This window comes from Embiotoca jacksoni, unplaced genomic scaffold (assembly GCF_022577435.1).
Source record: "Embiotoca jacksoni isolate LCO1_2020_lvr unplaced genomic scaffold, fEmbJac1.0.p SCAF_47, whole genome shotgun sequence".
NCBI classification, from domain to species: domain Eukaryota; kingdom Metazoa; phylum Chordata; class Actinopteri; family Embiotocidae; genus Embiotoca; species Embiotoca jacksoni.
In genome coordinates, this window is record NW_027185400.1 from 2,316,401 (window position 1) to 2,332,065 (window position 15,665).

General features: G+C 44.8%; 2 protein-coding genes across 4 annotated transcripts; one reads left to right on the plus strand and one right to left on the minus strand.

Moving 5' to 3' along the window:
• Positions 1 to 7,059: 7,059 nt before the first annotated feature.
• Positions 7,060 to 8,970, minus strand: smim20 (small integral membrane protein 20). The gene is made up of 3 exons (XM_069169889.1): positions 8,772 to 8,970; positions 7,708 to 7,764; positions 7,060 to 7,256 (listed from the first exon to the last, which is right to left on the minus strand). Exons 1-3 carry the CDS (start codon positions 8,878 to 8,880, stop codon positions 7,213 to 7,215), a joined length of 210 nt encoding a protein of 69 aa, XP_069025990.1. The 5' UTR covers positions 8,881 to 8,970; the 3' UTR covers positions 7,060 to 7,212.
• An 81-nt stretch (positions 8,971 to 9,051) lies between these two features.
• On the plus strand, positions 9,052 to 15,165 carry man2b2 (mannosidase, alpha, class 2B, member 2). 3 transcript variants are annotated; one of them, XM_069169887.1, is made up of 19 exons: positions 9,053 to 9,313; positions 9,468 to 9,614; positions 9,706 to 9,811; positions 9,910 to 10,082; positions 10,181 to 10,296; positions 10,594 to 10,771; positions 10,856 to 11,054; positions 11,134 to 11,324; positions 11,502 to 11,673; positions 11,769 to 11,905; positions 12,444 to 12,712; positions 12,801 to 12,992; positions 13,067 to 13,310; positions 13,407 to 13,517; positions 13,594 to 13,786; positions 14,185 to 14,331; positions 14,441 to 14,553; positions 14,650 to 14,767; positions 14,893 to 15,165. In XM_069169887.1, the coding sequence occupies exons 1-19, from the start codon at positions 9,170 to 9,172 to the stop codon at positions 14,985 to 14,987; spliced, it is 3,045 nt and encodes a 1,014-aa protein (XP_069025988.1). In that variant the 5' UTR covers positions 9,053 to 9,169; the 3' UTR covers positions 14,988 to 15,165. The 3 variants fall into 3 exon arrangements, with proteins under 3 accessions (XP_069025987.1, XP_069025988.1, XP_069025989.1); XM_069169886.1 differs by having other exon boundaries at positions 9,052 to 9,313; positions 10,594 to 11,054; XM_069169888.1 differs by lacking the exons at positions 9,053 to 9,313; positions 9,468 to 9,614; positions 9,706 to 9,811 and having other exon boundaries at positions 9,995 to 10,082; positions 10,594 to 10,767.
• The last annotated feature ends 500 nt before the right edge of the window (positions 15,166 to 15,665 follow it).

Genomic DNA, 15,665 nt, shown 5'->3' on the forward strand with positions numbered 1-15,665 from the left:
ATCTGAGACAAGTCAAAGACAAGTCTCGGGTCATTTTAAACAGGTTGTGTATAAAATCAACACTAAATAAAGTCAATGTAGAGTCAAAAGTAATTAAGGACGAGTCTCAAGTGTTGTAACAACCTAAAGCTGTCGTTGGTCCTCGAGCGAGTCCAATGAGTTGGGATGAGTTCAAGTCTATCCTGAAGCTATCGGAGACGAGTCTACTCTCGAGACTCGTAAGAACGAGTCTCAACTCAAGTCTCAAGTCCTTGAGGACAAGTTCAAGTCAAGTCTAGTGTCACCTGAGAGGAGTCCAAGTGAAGGCCTCAAACCGTTGGTTTCTCCAACTCTAGTCCAGCTAGTCAGATATTTTTTGGGGGACGAGTTCAAGTGAATCCTAAAAAGGTTTCCTCAAAATCAAGTCTTGTAAAAGTCCAGTTTTAGGTTCTTACAGACGAATCAAGGGACACACCTTTCAAGACAACAGAAAGTCTGTCTGTTGGACTGAAAGAAAACGTCCGAGTCAGCGTTCAATCTCTCAGGTCTCTGAATGCTGAATCTTAAACCGACTTCTCTCACAGTCACGTTTGCTTCCAAGTCTCAAACTAAGACGAGTCTTTCGGGAGTCGAGTCAGAGTGGAGTCATATACGTCTTGACTTCTCCAGTGGAGTCTCAGATCTACAGTTAAGTATTGCAGAAACAGAAGTTTGCATGTTGCTTATTGGACAAAAATCAAAAAACACATTCGTTTCCAAAATACAAGAGACTGAGTGCGGATTTTCTTCTGGAAGAAGCATATGGATTTTTTTTTTTTTTTTTTTTTTTTTTTGGACTACACGAGGAAGGGAAATGCATCGAGCAGATAGAACCAGATTCCCGGGCCGGGGCAGAGCTACAGATTACCAGCCTCACTAATCATCAGGACGATCGGGTTGCGTCAGATCTGCTGCAGCGCTCAGAGATCCTGGTCTTTGTTTGATATTAGCCACATGTGAGCCGGCCGGCCGGCCCGGTGCTGCGCTGTAAACCTGTCATTGTTCTGGGTCAGCTCCCCGAGGATGTCCTTAAGTCCCACCGCGCACGCACACACACACACACACACACACACACACACACACACACACACAAGGACACAAATACGAACACACACTGCAGAGGGACTACTCCTCCTCCTCCTCCTCCTCCTCTTCCTCCTCCTCCTCCTCTCAGTGGGGAACGAGGCCAAGAGCAGACAGCCTGTGTTCCGTCAGGGCGTCCAAAATTCCATGACTTTCCCAGAATTCCCGGACGGAGCCAAGTCATATATTCTGTTGTCATCCGCGAGGCCCTAATGAAAACCCACGGGGAACACAGCGGCAGATCCTGTCTGCTCACCCACACGCCATTTACACTGAAAGTGACTCCAAACTATGACTCACCGCGCACCGCTCTGGATGCCGATTCTCCACTGAAACTATTTGATTCCACGCAGCAGCTGTACGTCGTCGTACGGAGAGGCTCCACTTATTGAATTCATTTGATCTGCGCGTAAACCGCTAATAACAAGACACGGTTCGTGCAGCCGAACTAAAATAGCAGCATATTGTGAGGATTCTCTAACGCCGTGAGTCACTCGGTCTTCGCTGCGCGTCGAGTCCAACCAAAACAAGACTCGGTATGCCACATTAGATCATAATATTACACGTTTTTATTCGTCTTTATTGCATTACATGTTGTTAAACAGCTCTGTGAAACTGCAAACCTTCTGTATTGTTCAGAATCGAATTTTTAAACGCCGTCTCGGGATTTAAGCTGTTTATTTTGATTGAGTCCCTCAGACTTAGGGGGGGGAGTGAAGTGCCAGGAAATATGAATGAAAACTGGCCCGCTGAGTATAAGAAAGCGGTTTAAAAGAGCTTTCCGTTGTTTTTTTTTTTAATATAAACGATGGCTTTGATAGGCTGCAGTCTTTATTTTCGCAAATGAATGTGTCAAGTATTAAGGTGCCTGATAAATCACTCTCCCTTCTCCTTCCTCTCCTCTCTTTTCTTGGCTTTTCTGAGGGGTTTGGAGGAGCAGCATGATTGCTTACAGCTCTGGCCCTCCTCGTCAGTAACCGTGCCTGAATCAACAGCCGCCCTGCTGTTTTAGTGCAGGAGAAATTTTAAAGATTATAATGGGACTGTAAAAACGGAAACCTGCTATATAGCGTGATTGACGGCCGAGCCTCACACGCTCAGGCTGCGATGCCGTAATGGTGTGTGTTTAGGACGGGTGACAGTAATATTTCAACCCGTGCGTGCGTGCGGTCGTCTGCTAATCAGACGCTTCTGAGCTTAAATGTAATTGTGGTTTTTGAACATTTCGCTTCCACAGAATCGTCAGTGGAACACGGGACGACGCGTCACAGGAGGAAAAGATGGCCCGCACGATGAGGTCTGTCCATAACAACGATTTTCCTCTCTGTTAAATAAAGTAGATATAAAAACTGAGGAAATGTTAACTTTTTTTTTTTTTCCAACATTAAACTCCAACTAATTGCTTAAACATTTCCTGTGCGGATCCGTAAGTGGACAGAAGCCTCGCGACAGATTTTTGGCACTCCTTGAGCCACATTTGAGAATTTCCTACTTACCTCATTCAGAGGTGATGCTTAACAAAAACATTCACCGGCCGCCTGAGAAAAGACGACCCCACTGAGTTCAGCCGTCAGCGCTGTTGAGACAAGTGTCCCGGTAACTTCAACACGTCTCGAGGATTTCTGCACCTTCTTTTTTAGGATTATCTACCCGAATATAGTTGTATATAAAAAAACAACAACAACAAAGCAAACAAAGCCTTGAAAAAGTGGTGATTAAACATTAAAAAAGTTCAAAAATAAAAAACCTGACGTACGAATTAATTGCCCGAAAAAAGAAGAGTGTGCACCAAGCTGGCAGCTGTGAGGCTTTACAGTGAGACAAATCTTAACGTTAGATGTTGACATGTCGTTATGACAACGCTAACTAACTAACTTCAACTGGTTACCATAACAACACGTGCTAATCAACACTAAAAAGTACAGCTGAGGCTGATGGGATTGTCCCTGGTATCGGATAAAGGGAAATTTGCATTCAAGATGGCGTAAGGGATCTTCAAAGTTACTATAGTTCATCCTCAGGGGAACGTGAATGCCTGGACCAAACTTCATGACCATCCACACAACAAGTTATTGATGTAACTGAAAACTATAAATGTCTACTTCACGTGACACGAGGCGAAAAGCCAGGGGATCAAGAAAGTCATACGGATTCATCCTCTGGGAACCATGAACTTCTGGACACAGTTTTTGCGCTCATCAACTCGGTAGATTAGATATTCTGAAAAAGTGAAAATGTTGAGTTATTGGTGGCATTAAGAGGAAAAGATTTATCCTCTGGGGAGCATGAATGTCTCTAAAGTTTTCTGCTAACCTGCTCGGTAGTAGATGGGATGTTAAATGATCAGTAAAAATGTTGAGTTATTGATGGTATTGGAGGAAAAGATAAGTAGGATTCATCCTCTGGGGAGCATGAATGGTGACAAAATTTCAAGGAAATCCATTCAAAAGTGAAGGATCACCCAAATAGCGTCACCATCCTTCGAGCCGTGTCTTTTTCTAAAAACATGTTACCGTGCCAACCTAAAACACGCTCAGGACGAGTCACTGGCAAGAATTGTGTTAATCACTACTTTGAATTATGTGAAAATGACTGTTACAAATGGAGCTCCTAATTAGCAGATGACTGTTTGTAATGAGTTCAGCTAATAACAGACTTCAACAGGCAAAGACGGCGTAACGTGTTTTCACACGTGCTGTGACGAGCGGCCGAAAACTACAGCAGCAAACAAGAGGGAGGAAGCAAAACAAAACCATCAGTGCATCATCTGCCCTTCACCATTGGCTCTCTGTGCACCCCCCCCCCCCCCCCCCCCCCCCAACTAAGAACTGACAAGCCGCAGCAATGAACTGCAATGCCTTCACGAACAGGCACTGCAGATGCAACCTAAAACAAACCATAATGATCTATTTGTGGTGCTGCTCCGGGGCGAATAAATGAACATAACACAAAAGCACACACACGATGTTTGGACTTCCAGTAAGTTCCACAACCACAGTTTAGTCTCCGGGGGATGCCGGGCTCCTCTTTGCCGAACTTTCCTGAATGACACACGCACACACGCTCGTGCACCCAGTAAATGCAACACAAGCTCGCTGCAGACCTCGCTGGGGGGTGGAGGCGGAGGCGGGGGGGGGGGGGGGGGGGGGGTGTTGGCTCATTCAAAGTTGTGAAGTGTTAGCACACACAAGTAAATTCAGTTAGTAGGACTTAAATGAAAAGTGTTACAATTTCAGTAGAATTTAATCTTAAGTTCTTTATATTGTTAAACTTACTTCTAATTTAATTGTTTTTATGTACTTTTTTTTAAAAGTTGTTCCAACTTAAAAAATGCTTATGAAATTAACCCGTTATGACTTAAAAAGGAAAAAGTTGTGTTTGCCGAGTAGAAATTAGTAACCATTAACTTTACTTTCTATTTACCCGTTAACCTTCCTCGTTGTTTTTACTCTGTTTCATGAACTCGATGCTCTTAAATGTTAGCAAACAGTGAAATAAACGTGAAATTATTTCGCTGTTGTCAAGAAGCCTGCAGCAAAACCACAAGCCGGGAAATCCTCCTGCCAAACACGCTATTTACCAACGGACGCTGCACGAGTATAACGGAAATTTAATTCTACTCGAAAGCACAGAATTTCTCAAAAGATATGTTTATTTGTATTTTGTTCATTGGCTGACAGAGAAAACTCAGACTCAAGAGAACTCGTGATTGTTAGTTGCGTTAAAATTGCTTTTTCTTCGGTCTGTTTTGCTTTAATTGGGCTGCAACTATACCTTATTTAGTGATGTTTGCAGCTGGAGTCTGATTTGTCGCATTTATTCATCGTTGACGGGTGAACTTTGACTGTAATTGTGGACATTTATTTGATCCGTTTTATCTGGAGACGGCGTTGATGAAGCTAAAAATTAAACATCTGCCGCCAACTCACGGATGTGGTGACGTTCATTGTTTCTTTGAAGGGGAAGCGTGCCCTCTAACCAGCTTAGAAACATAAAGGAAGGGGAACTCCTCCTACATGGTAACACTTCCTAAAACACAAATAATTGCCACGCTCTTCAAATGTGTCATGAAAAGGTTCTTCTTTCTATTTTCCCCACTTGACGGCGTTTGCTCAGCTCGTATTTTACATCCCATCCAACGCCTTCCCGAAGGCTCTTTGCCGTCCCTCGACCCCCGTTCCCATGGCAATTAGTTGGGAGACCTCGGCCAATTATCTGCCGTTGTTGAATGACGCGCGCTCGACAAACGCCCGACGACGTGCCACATCGACTCCAAAACCGAGGAGAGATTTGTGTGATGGGTTAATAGCCGGATAGTAAAAGTGCTCCGGAGGGCGACATTGTTCACTTCATGTTGGTTTATCGTGCGCAGCGACCCTATTGAATGTTTTATAGAGATGGTCGCCCATCTACATATTCCTCTGAATGGGCCGAGGGCCACACAAAGAGGACTCGACCGACACGGAGCCATAAAAAAAAAAAAGAAGAAGCTTGAGGGTCATTTCAAGAAAAAAGGTCGACCTGTTGACTGCGTTAGAAATGAAACGTCACCGATTCATTGAAAGGAGAAACTGAAGACGCCGCGGGCGCATGCTGCACAACCTGTTAGCCGCTGCCAGGCCGAGTAAACCCGGATCGAGTGTCCTTCTGTTCTGTGCGTAGGTGACGCGTCCCTTCAAGAATGCGGTTCTCTTCCTCTCGCCATTCGCTTCAATTTCCCCTCCGGTTGCTTACTTCACCCGCACAGCCGAGGAGCTGTCGCTTGAGGAATCTGGAAAACACCAGCGGGGAATGAGAGGAATTTCTGCTTTTCGTTTTTCCTTAACCACCCCCTCACCCCTTGCTCTCTTTACTTTGGACGCCTCTGCACAGCCGGGGCTCTTGAGTTTTCTCTTGTTTCTGAATGCAGCCCAACAATAACAACCTCTCATAAACAATGGGGCTTGTTGATTGGGGGGTTGTGAAGCAGAGTGGCCGTTGCTGGCCCGTGCTGTCGGTTCTGCTGGCAGCGGGCCTCACGAACGGTCCCGAAAGCCTGAAAGTACAGGCTGCGTCGAGGACTGTGAAAGATTTAAGGGGCAACTTTAAAAATGCACCATCTCTGAAGGACCATAAACACATGCTTTAGTTCTTTCTTAATCTGTCTTTCCTCCAAAAGGACTTTGATGGACCAAACGCTGAAAGGGGATGCTGGTCAATGTCAGGAAACCACAAAAGTACAGGGGGAGGAAAAAAAAGAAAAGAAAAGAAAAGAAAAAAATGGTAGTTTTGGAATTCTCTGCTTTTTACAGCAGCCGCGGACTCGTAAAGGGAGTCTGGATCACACGGTGGAGGAGTCTGAACAAGACGGTCGTGGAGCTGCGCCGCGTCCTTTCAGCCTCGCGGGTAAAAAACACAGCCGGAGTCACATGCCGGTTAATACAGGCGAGCAACAGTTAAAGCTTGTGTCCGCGGCGGGGAAATGATAATACGGAGTGATGTGTCCTGGAATAACTCTAGTCTCTCCTGTTTCCATTTTGGAAGAGGATACCGCACATTACTGGACATTGTCCCTCATCTGTTGAACCCATTTTACGACTCGCACGTCAAACTAAATCAAAATAAAATGTCAAAACAGATTCTGGTGAGTGAGATGTGTAAACAAATCCCTGCGTTTTAAAAAAAAAAAAATTATTATAATTTCCTACAGGATGCAGCCCAGAGTAGAGGATTTAGGAGGATTTTCCAAAATATCTAAAATGCACAAATGAAACATGACACAGTGCAGTGACTTTTTGTAGCGACAGACGGGCATGGTGCGCCCCCGTGTGGACAACGAATGATCTGCATGTCACATCATCTTAAAATAAGGTCGATTTTGTTGGGTAGGATGGGGGGTTAAAACAATATATATCACTTTGTCTTATATCCATCCCATTTTCTAAACGCAACATAAAAAAGTCTTTAAGGGAGCCTTGATGATGTTTATAAATCTTTACACTTTATTTAAGAGAGTAAGGTGCCACTCAATAATCAAAATAAACATATTCTTGAAATCATTCACTCACACGCTCACCAAGCACTCATCAACACGATCACTCCAAGTGTTCATCAGACTCTGAGGTCAGACAATCATTTGTCTGTAGGCTTGAATGGATCCGACCACGTCTTCACACCTGCAGGCAAAAAAAACACAATGATTGGTGTTTTATGTCCATTAAAGCACTGAAAAAACTGCTTTCACTTTTTGTCATAATTTATTTACAATTCAGAGGAATGCATTTAAGATTTAAATTAAGTTTTAAAAAAAAATGTGTAAAATGTCTTTCCCACTGCTGGTATACACGTTTACAACATTTCAATCGACGCAACCTTCATTGAGTTGATAAATTTACCTTTAGCGTAGACAGAAAACAACCCAGTGAAAGCAGTTGGGTTTTGTCACACATCCAGGTGTGCTGAGTTTTTTCCTTCAGCTGAGTGGGAACATTTAAATGCTCTAATTTTCCAATAACAAGGTTTTCATTTACAGTCAGTATTGTGGTTTGTGCTGCAGCTGAAATACGTCAGCGTGTCGGTACGATGAGGATATCAGATGTTTTCTATAATTACTATAATATATCTTACCTACTGGCTGCACATCGGCCTGGTTGATTCCTGCCCGGTTCATCTTTTGAACTTTTTCTAGCAGGAAGAGAACCAGTGCAGCATGTTAGTTAAATATACTAAAATTTTAACACTGCAGCTGGTTATTATCAGTTCTTCTGGCTCTACTTTTGTCTGCTCTCTCAGTAACACCGGATGTAGCTGATCCACAGTCTGACTATCGCTTTCCATCTTCCTGGCCAGGACGGGCTCGGACTCAAAACAAGTGGATAATGTGGCTAATTTAGGTATAAATGTAGAAACCACAACTGTTTAACTTGATGAGTTTTCCTGGCATCACTCTGCCTTTGTTTTAGTTGGCTAAGTGGTTTAGAAATAATGGAAGAAAAAAAAACTCTTTCTGGGAAGGTTTCCTTAAATGTTTTGATATCTGACCCCCAGTTAAGCTAAATTTATGGAAAATAAACCAATAAAGTGACATAAAATCAGCAAACAATTCTAAATACTTGTGCTTCATTTACTACTTCATTTCAGAGGAAATATTGTACCTTTACTACATTTATCTGACAGTTTTAGACGATAGTCGCTGTTCAGAATAAGATGTTTTTGTACCCGTCCTGTCGAATCATTTATCTGAGTTTGGTGGGTTTTAATTTGAATTTTTCTAATAAACTGAGGATTTAATGTTCCTTGATGGGCTTAGAAAATCTATCGTAATCTGAAAACAGAGATATAAAGAGATATAATCTTACAGGACGATGACACTACACACAAAAGATGTTCTTATAGACCATAAAGATACTACAAACAATAAAATACACATTAATGCAGCTATAATATGAATCCAAACTCATCATGTAACAGTGAAAGTTCATTTTACTGACAGTACTTTTGTTTTTTCCTAAAACAGGAGCAGAAAACTCAAATGGAAAACCTCGAAGTTAATCAGCTCAATGTCACTTAAATTAGTAGAAACCTGCCAGAAGCTTTAGTTTGTTGTTCTGGTGGAGTAAAAACAACATGTGGAGACTTTCCAACATGCACCGTGACATTAGAGGAAGTGAAGGGAAGCTGATGCCGCTTACTGTATTGGTCTTTGTGCGTCAGCGGGTGGAAGAAAATGGGGTAAAACGCGGCGGCGACGGCGGTGACGAAGCCTCCAAACACCAACACGATCCTCGTGTTTCTGGACATTTTCCTCTTTGCTGCATCGGAGGAAACGCACTCACCTCCAAACTTACACAATGGTTTTTGAAACGATTGCTTCCGGTGTAAAAGGTCGGCCGGACACCGCGCGTGCGTAAATTAAAAGAGAGGAGAGGAAAAAGAAGAAGCTGGTTTTGGTCTCTCTGGGCACCCGTACTTTGGATATGACGTCAGCGTCACGTGCGGCAGCACCATAATAATAATAATAATAATAAGGAAGTCTGAGGCGAATATATTGAGATTTAAGCTCTAGATTTTCTAACCCTTCTGCTGGTTTATGGAGCCGACAGACATGAGATGTGTGGTCGTTACTGTGTTTGTTTTTTGCTGCTCGTTAGGAGTGACGCACGAAAACAAACCGATTCAAACATTTATAATCCCTCACAGTCACATGGATGTCGGCTGGGTGTACACCATCCAGGTAACACCTCACTTTCAGATATATATAAATATATATTTATATTTATACATATATATATATTGCACATCCTGCAGTTTAAAAGTGGTTTAATGTGGATAAAATATGTGTGTTCTTAATTGTAGATATGAACATGAGTGTTATTTATTTCCTGCAGGAAAGCATGCACGCCTATGCAGCCAACGTGTACAGCAGTGTGACCGAGGAGCTGTCGAAGCTCAAAGACCGCAAGTTCATCGCCGTGGAGCAGGAGTTTTTCCGACTGTGGTGGGATGCCGTCGCTTCAGACAACCAGAAGAAACAAGTAATGATGATGGTCACATGATCAATACGTGATGTTCTCCTCAGATGATCCTTACTTGAAATATAAAGTAAACAATCAACATCTTTTGCAGGTGCGACAGCTCGTGAAAGAGGGTCGACTTGAGTTCATCATCGGAGGCCAAGTGATGCACGACGAGGCGGTGACCGACCTGGACGACCAGATCTTGCAGATGACGGGTAACACGACGCCTCGAATCCTTCAGCTGCAGCAGCGGGTGGCCCGACTCCTGTAGTAACCCAGACCCTCTTCTCCCCCCTCCCCCCCCACCCTACAGAGGGCCACGGCTTCCTGTACGAGACGTTCGGGGTGCGTCCGCGGTTCTCCTGGCACGTGGATCCGTTCGGAGCCTCGGCCACCACGCCGGTCCTGTTCGCCCTCGCCGGGTTCAACGCGCACCTCATCTCTCGCATCGACTACGACCTCAAAGACACCATGCAGCATAACAAGGTGCCGGCTCAAACACGACTACAAACAAAATACTACTACGACAAAACGTTAACGTCAGCGTCATCAGAAGACTCGTGTTGTTGACCTATTTTTGGCAGAAACTACAGTTTGTATGGCGCGGCTCTGGATCCTTGAAAGCCCAGCAAGAGATGTTCACTCACACGATGGACCAGTTCAGCTACTGCACTCCATCACACCTGCCGTTCTCCAACAGGTAAGTAGAAGCTCACGCTCCTCACTGCTGTATATTATTTCTGTAATTAATCAACGTGTCCTGTATTCTTAGTCCTTGTTTGTGCTGCTACAGAAAGTAACGCATGATACCAAGATGACTGGTAACAGAGAAGTCTTCCTTACAACTGGTTATTTACATCAATTTCATTATTATTATTATTATTATTATTATTATTATTATTATTATTATTATTATTATTCCATATTTACAGGGAAAAAAGCCACAAAGAAGAATCTGTAGAAATGTTATTAAAACATGTCGTTCTTTACACCTCAGTTCTGGTTTCTATTGGAACGGAGTCGCCTTGTTCCCGGACCCCCCGAAAGACGGAGTCTACCCCAACATGAGCCTGCCCGTTACCAAGGAGACGGTGCAAGCCTACGCCAAGACCATGGTGGAGAACATCAAGCAGCGGGCCGCGTGGTTCAGGACCAACCACGTCCTCTGGCCGTGGGTGGGTCGGCAGAACTGCAACGAGCTTTTCACCTACAAAAACATCGTCTCCGCCTTAAACGTCTGTTGGATCTTTGTGTTTCAGGGCTGCGACAAACAGTTCTACAACTCGTCCGTGCAATTCAGCAACATGGATCCTCTAATGAAGTACATCAACCAGAACAGCGAAGAGTTCGGCGTGACGGTCCAGTACGCCACTCTGAGCGAATACTTCCAAGCCGTCTACCGATCGGACCTCGTCTGGGAGGTTCGTGGGAGCCAAGACTTTCTGCCGTATTCGACTGGTAAGAACCGAGTATCCCAACGCAGAGAAATCATGTAGGAAGACTCTGGCTATTAAAATCTTCCTTGACATTTATCTAGAACCTTACCAGGCGTGGACGGGGTTTTACGCCTCCAGAAACGTCCTGAAGGGAGTGGCGCGACGGGCCAGTTCCAAGCTGCACGCGGCAGAGACGCTCTTCGCTCGGTACCGGATCAGCTTCCCGGACGGTCCCGTGGCTAAAGACTGGGCTCTGGACAAACTCCGATCTCTGCGCTGGGCTGTTTCTGAGGTAATCAAATCGAGACATTTCACTCCATCACCTGAAAGAAGAATGAAATAAACAACAGACGTGTCGTTTATGGTCTAAATTTTAAATCAATCGGTAAGAAAAGACCTACAAATATTCTTAAAGACGAGTCTGTCGTTATATTAAAAATGAGTCTATTTGTTGTGTTTGTTTTTTTAGGTGCAGCATCATGACGGCATCACGGGTACCGAGTCTCCCAAGGTGGCGGACATGTACCTGCAGCATCTGACGCAGGCCATGATGGGAGTGGAGGAGCTGCTCGCTGCGCTCCTCCTGCTGCCGCACTTCCTCCAGACTCCCGGCGTCCTCCAGAGGCGCTACCACAGGACAGGTTGGAAGTTATGACATTATATTTGTTCACGGATGTGATGTGAAGTGTAGTGTATATTTAAATAATAATAAAAGTCATAACCATCCTCACACCAGATGTTCAGGAGGCTCTCGAGCAACACGTCCTCATTTACAACCCGCTGGCCTGGAACATCACCACCGTCGTCAACGTTACCGTGACGCTGCCGAGCGCGGCCGTCTTCGATGATGACGGACAGCCTGTCGCTGCGCAGGCACGTTTCATCCGTTTCATTACACACGCGATCAACTGTTCGCTCTGCAGGGAGACTGTAACTTCTGTATTTACATCGTCTGCAGCTGAATGAACGTTCAGGATAAACGTTCCCGAGAAAAATATCTCGTGGTCTCTAATGTCAGAACATTATTTCTCTAATTCTTTAAATGTGTTCAGTATTTTTTTTATGTTCCCAGGAGGGAGTAATCTTGCTTTTAAAAACATTACACAAATATTTTTGTGGTCACATTCTTCTCGTGTTTTTCCAGCACGTCGTCGTACCATTAAGAACAAATATATTGTGGGAACAACAGCAAACATTACTGCAGCGTTGCATCATTTCTTGCTGGTTATCAGCGAGTAGAGACGAGACACCAGTTAAAACAAACATCAGCTCCTGTGATTTCAAAAGTTAATAATTTAACAGATGTTTTCTACTCAGTTAACAATTTCACATCTGTTGTATGATTATTTATATTATATTTATCCTGTTTTGGGTAAATTAGTTCGTAGTATCATATAAATTTCTGTTACAGATCCAAACGTCGGCCCAGTCCAACACGACCTACGACCTTTTCATGGTGGTGAAACTCGGAGGCCTTCAGTACAGGAAATACTTGATAAAGTTCACAGAGAAGCCCGGCGCCGGAAAGCCCGACTCGTACGAGGCGAAGCGTGTTCGGTTCGAGAGGCGCGGCGTGACGGACCGGGCGAGAAGCGGCAGGCGGCTCGTTCCGGTTCTCAACCAATGCTACGAGCTCATGTTTGACCGGGACACCAACCTGCTGCACAGCGTCACGTACCTGTGAGGCTTCACGTCTCCTTACATTTGGTTTTTCTGTCTGTTTTTTTTAATATTTCAACTCTCTTGAATTGAATGTCTTATTTTATAGTCCGGAAAAAAGGAGAGTGAGGATGACGCAGGATTTCTGGGAGTACGATGCCAACGGAGACGTCAAAGCGGGACCCATCTCTGACAACTACGTCTTCAGCGCCAACGGTTCGGCCACGAGGGCCTACAAGGCCGCGGAGATGGAGATCGTCCCGGGAAAGATCGTCACGGAGATCAGACAGTACTTCTTCAGGTGAATAACGAGGAACCTCTTTATCTCAGTCGATAAAGACTCCTGTTAAGTCTCACGTTCGCTCCGTCTTCTAGAGAGGAGAGCGACGAAGACTACGCCTACTCCATCACCACCCGTGTCCCAGAATGCTTTGAGGCCACGCTGCCGTGTCACCGGCTGGAGCAGAGCTACTCGCTGGGGCCCCTGCGGCTCAACACGGAGGTCGTGCTGAGGACCAGCTCCTCCCTGAAGAACGACAGGACGCTGTACACGGACGACAACGGATACCAGATGATGAAGAGGACGTACCGGAAATTCACCAATAACACTTTAGCGAGAGTAGGTCCTCAGATCTCAGATAAACGGGGCTCCTGACATCCGTGTTGTTAAAACACTGGAACATGCACTGATCTGTGTGTGATGTGAATGTTGCAGAACTACTTCCCCATGGTGAGGGCCGCCTACATCGAGGACGAGCTCGGCAGACTCGTGCTCCTCAGCGACAGAGCTCACGGCGTGTCCAGCCAAGCGAACGGACAACTGGAGGTACGAAAACGACACACACACACACACACACACACACACACACACACACACACCTGAACGCCTCCTGTTCCCCCAGGTCATGCTCCACCGGCGGCTTTGGAACGACTTGCCCTGGAACCTCGGCTACAACCTGACCCTGAACGACAGCTCGGTGGTGCGGCCCACCCTGTGGATGATGCTGGGCTCCCGCAACGCCACCGCCAGGCTTCACCAGCGGGAGGCGATAGAGCTGCAGCACAGGCCGCTCGTCATGCCCATAGACCAGCCGCGTAAGTGCTGCAGATTTCAGGCCCGACGTGGGCGAGCGTCCAGCATCAAAAACAAGAAAACTAGTTTCATTATAACTGTTAGACGTCAGTGTGTTTACAGGGTGAACCTGGGCTACGTGTAAAATACATATTATGGTACAAATGTATACTAATAAAATCATGTTTTTTTGGACCCTACCGAGCATCAATTCAGTAACAAAAGTATTAAAGTTTGGTGCTCGGCATGAACCTTGTCATCATATAAACTATACTGACACTTACTGAGATGACAAAGACAAAACAAGACAGCCCGTAGAGACTAATGCTTCCTGCTCTTCAGCTCTGACGCTGCCACACAACAGCATCACAATCACCGTACATGTAGTTGACGAAACCTGCCGATCTTTCCGTCTACTCAGAGGAGCCCCGGCAGGGGAAGGAGCCCCGAGAAACTTCGGCCATGCTTTCGGTCGTCCTGCCGCCCAACCTCCACCTGCTCAGCCTCGCCATCCCCGGCTGGAACTACAGCTCCAACCACGACGTTCAGCTCCACCGCGTACACTCGGGTCAGCTCGGACACGTATCGGGCACACGCAACTACAACATGTTATTTTACTTCTGTTGTTTGTCTATGGGATTAAAATGTGCATTTTGTATTTTTTTTTTTACATCTAGGTACGGACCTGCAGGTGGAGCCGGACTACGATCGGGTCCTGCTGAGAATCATGCATCTCTTTGAGGAGGGAGAAGACGAGGAGCTTTCAAAGCCAGTCACCATCAACTTAAAGGTGCTGAGGAAAAAAAGAAAACTTAAATCTCTACAACCTTTGATTTCAAAATATAATTTACATAATCTTTTGTTTTACCATTTCCTGTGTGAGCAGGATGTTCTGCGGGGCGTCGGGGAAGTGAGAGCGCTGGAGGAACGTTCTCTCACGGGAACCTGGAACATCACCAGTCTGCAGAGGTGGAAGTGGAAAACTGCAGATAACTTGGAAAGAAGTAAGAACTCGCTGTAAAACAAAGAATATCAGGGCGGCTGGATCCTCCAATTTTGTCCGATCGTAGTAAAACTACATTTCATTGTTTCTTGATTGACATCCGTTCTTCTTCTTCTCTTTTTTTAGAGAACCAAAGGTGTCCAGATGAAGATTTCACCGTGACCATCTCACCCAAAGAGATCAGGACCTTCTTTGTTCACTTCGGCTCTGGAAACTTTTAGGTTGAACTTTTGTCTTCCGCGAAGATCGAAAATCATTAGAGAAAATCTGATTTTATAGAGTTGATCCTTTTTCTACACTGTTAATTAAAGCTGTTTTTGCACATTGCATTGATTTTGTTTTTTAAAAGAGGCATTGATCTGTTGACTCTCGCAGAATAAAGTGATTATTTTTGTCCGACTTGTTCAATTCTCACGTGTCAAATTTCCTGATTTCACGCTCATATTGGGGATTATAGAAAAGGAATATTAACATGTTGGTCCACTCATCCAAAACCCAATCTCAGCAGTCCTTCTTTAAAGTGGCAGTAGGCAAGTTTCACCGCTCTCTGCTGCCTTACTCATCTAAGCCCCTCCCACCCAAATTACACATGAATTTTGAAGATTGACAAATGTCGTAACAAACTACCAAGCCAGCGTCTCGTCTACTCCCCAAGCAAGACAGTTGAGACATGGTGAACCTCAGTTTGTACAAAGCTGATGTGATTGGCTAGTTACACAAAATGTTTTTAAAGAAACACTTCAATTAAATATTGTTAACGACATGCAATATCCAAAAAAATAGTTAATTCAACCAAAATTACAATTAAATAATTTGGCAGGTGCAGCTGTGTCCTGGTTGAGGCTCGATGACAGACATCGACAAAAAAAAAAAAAGTTAATTAAGGGACAGAATCAAAC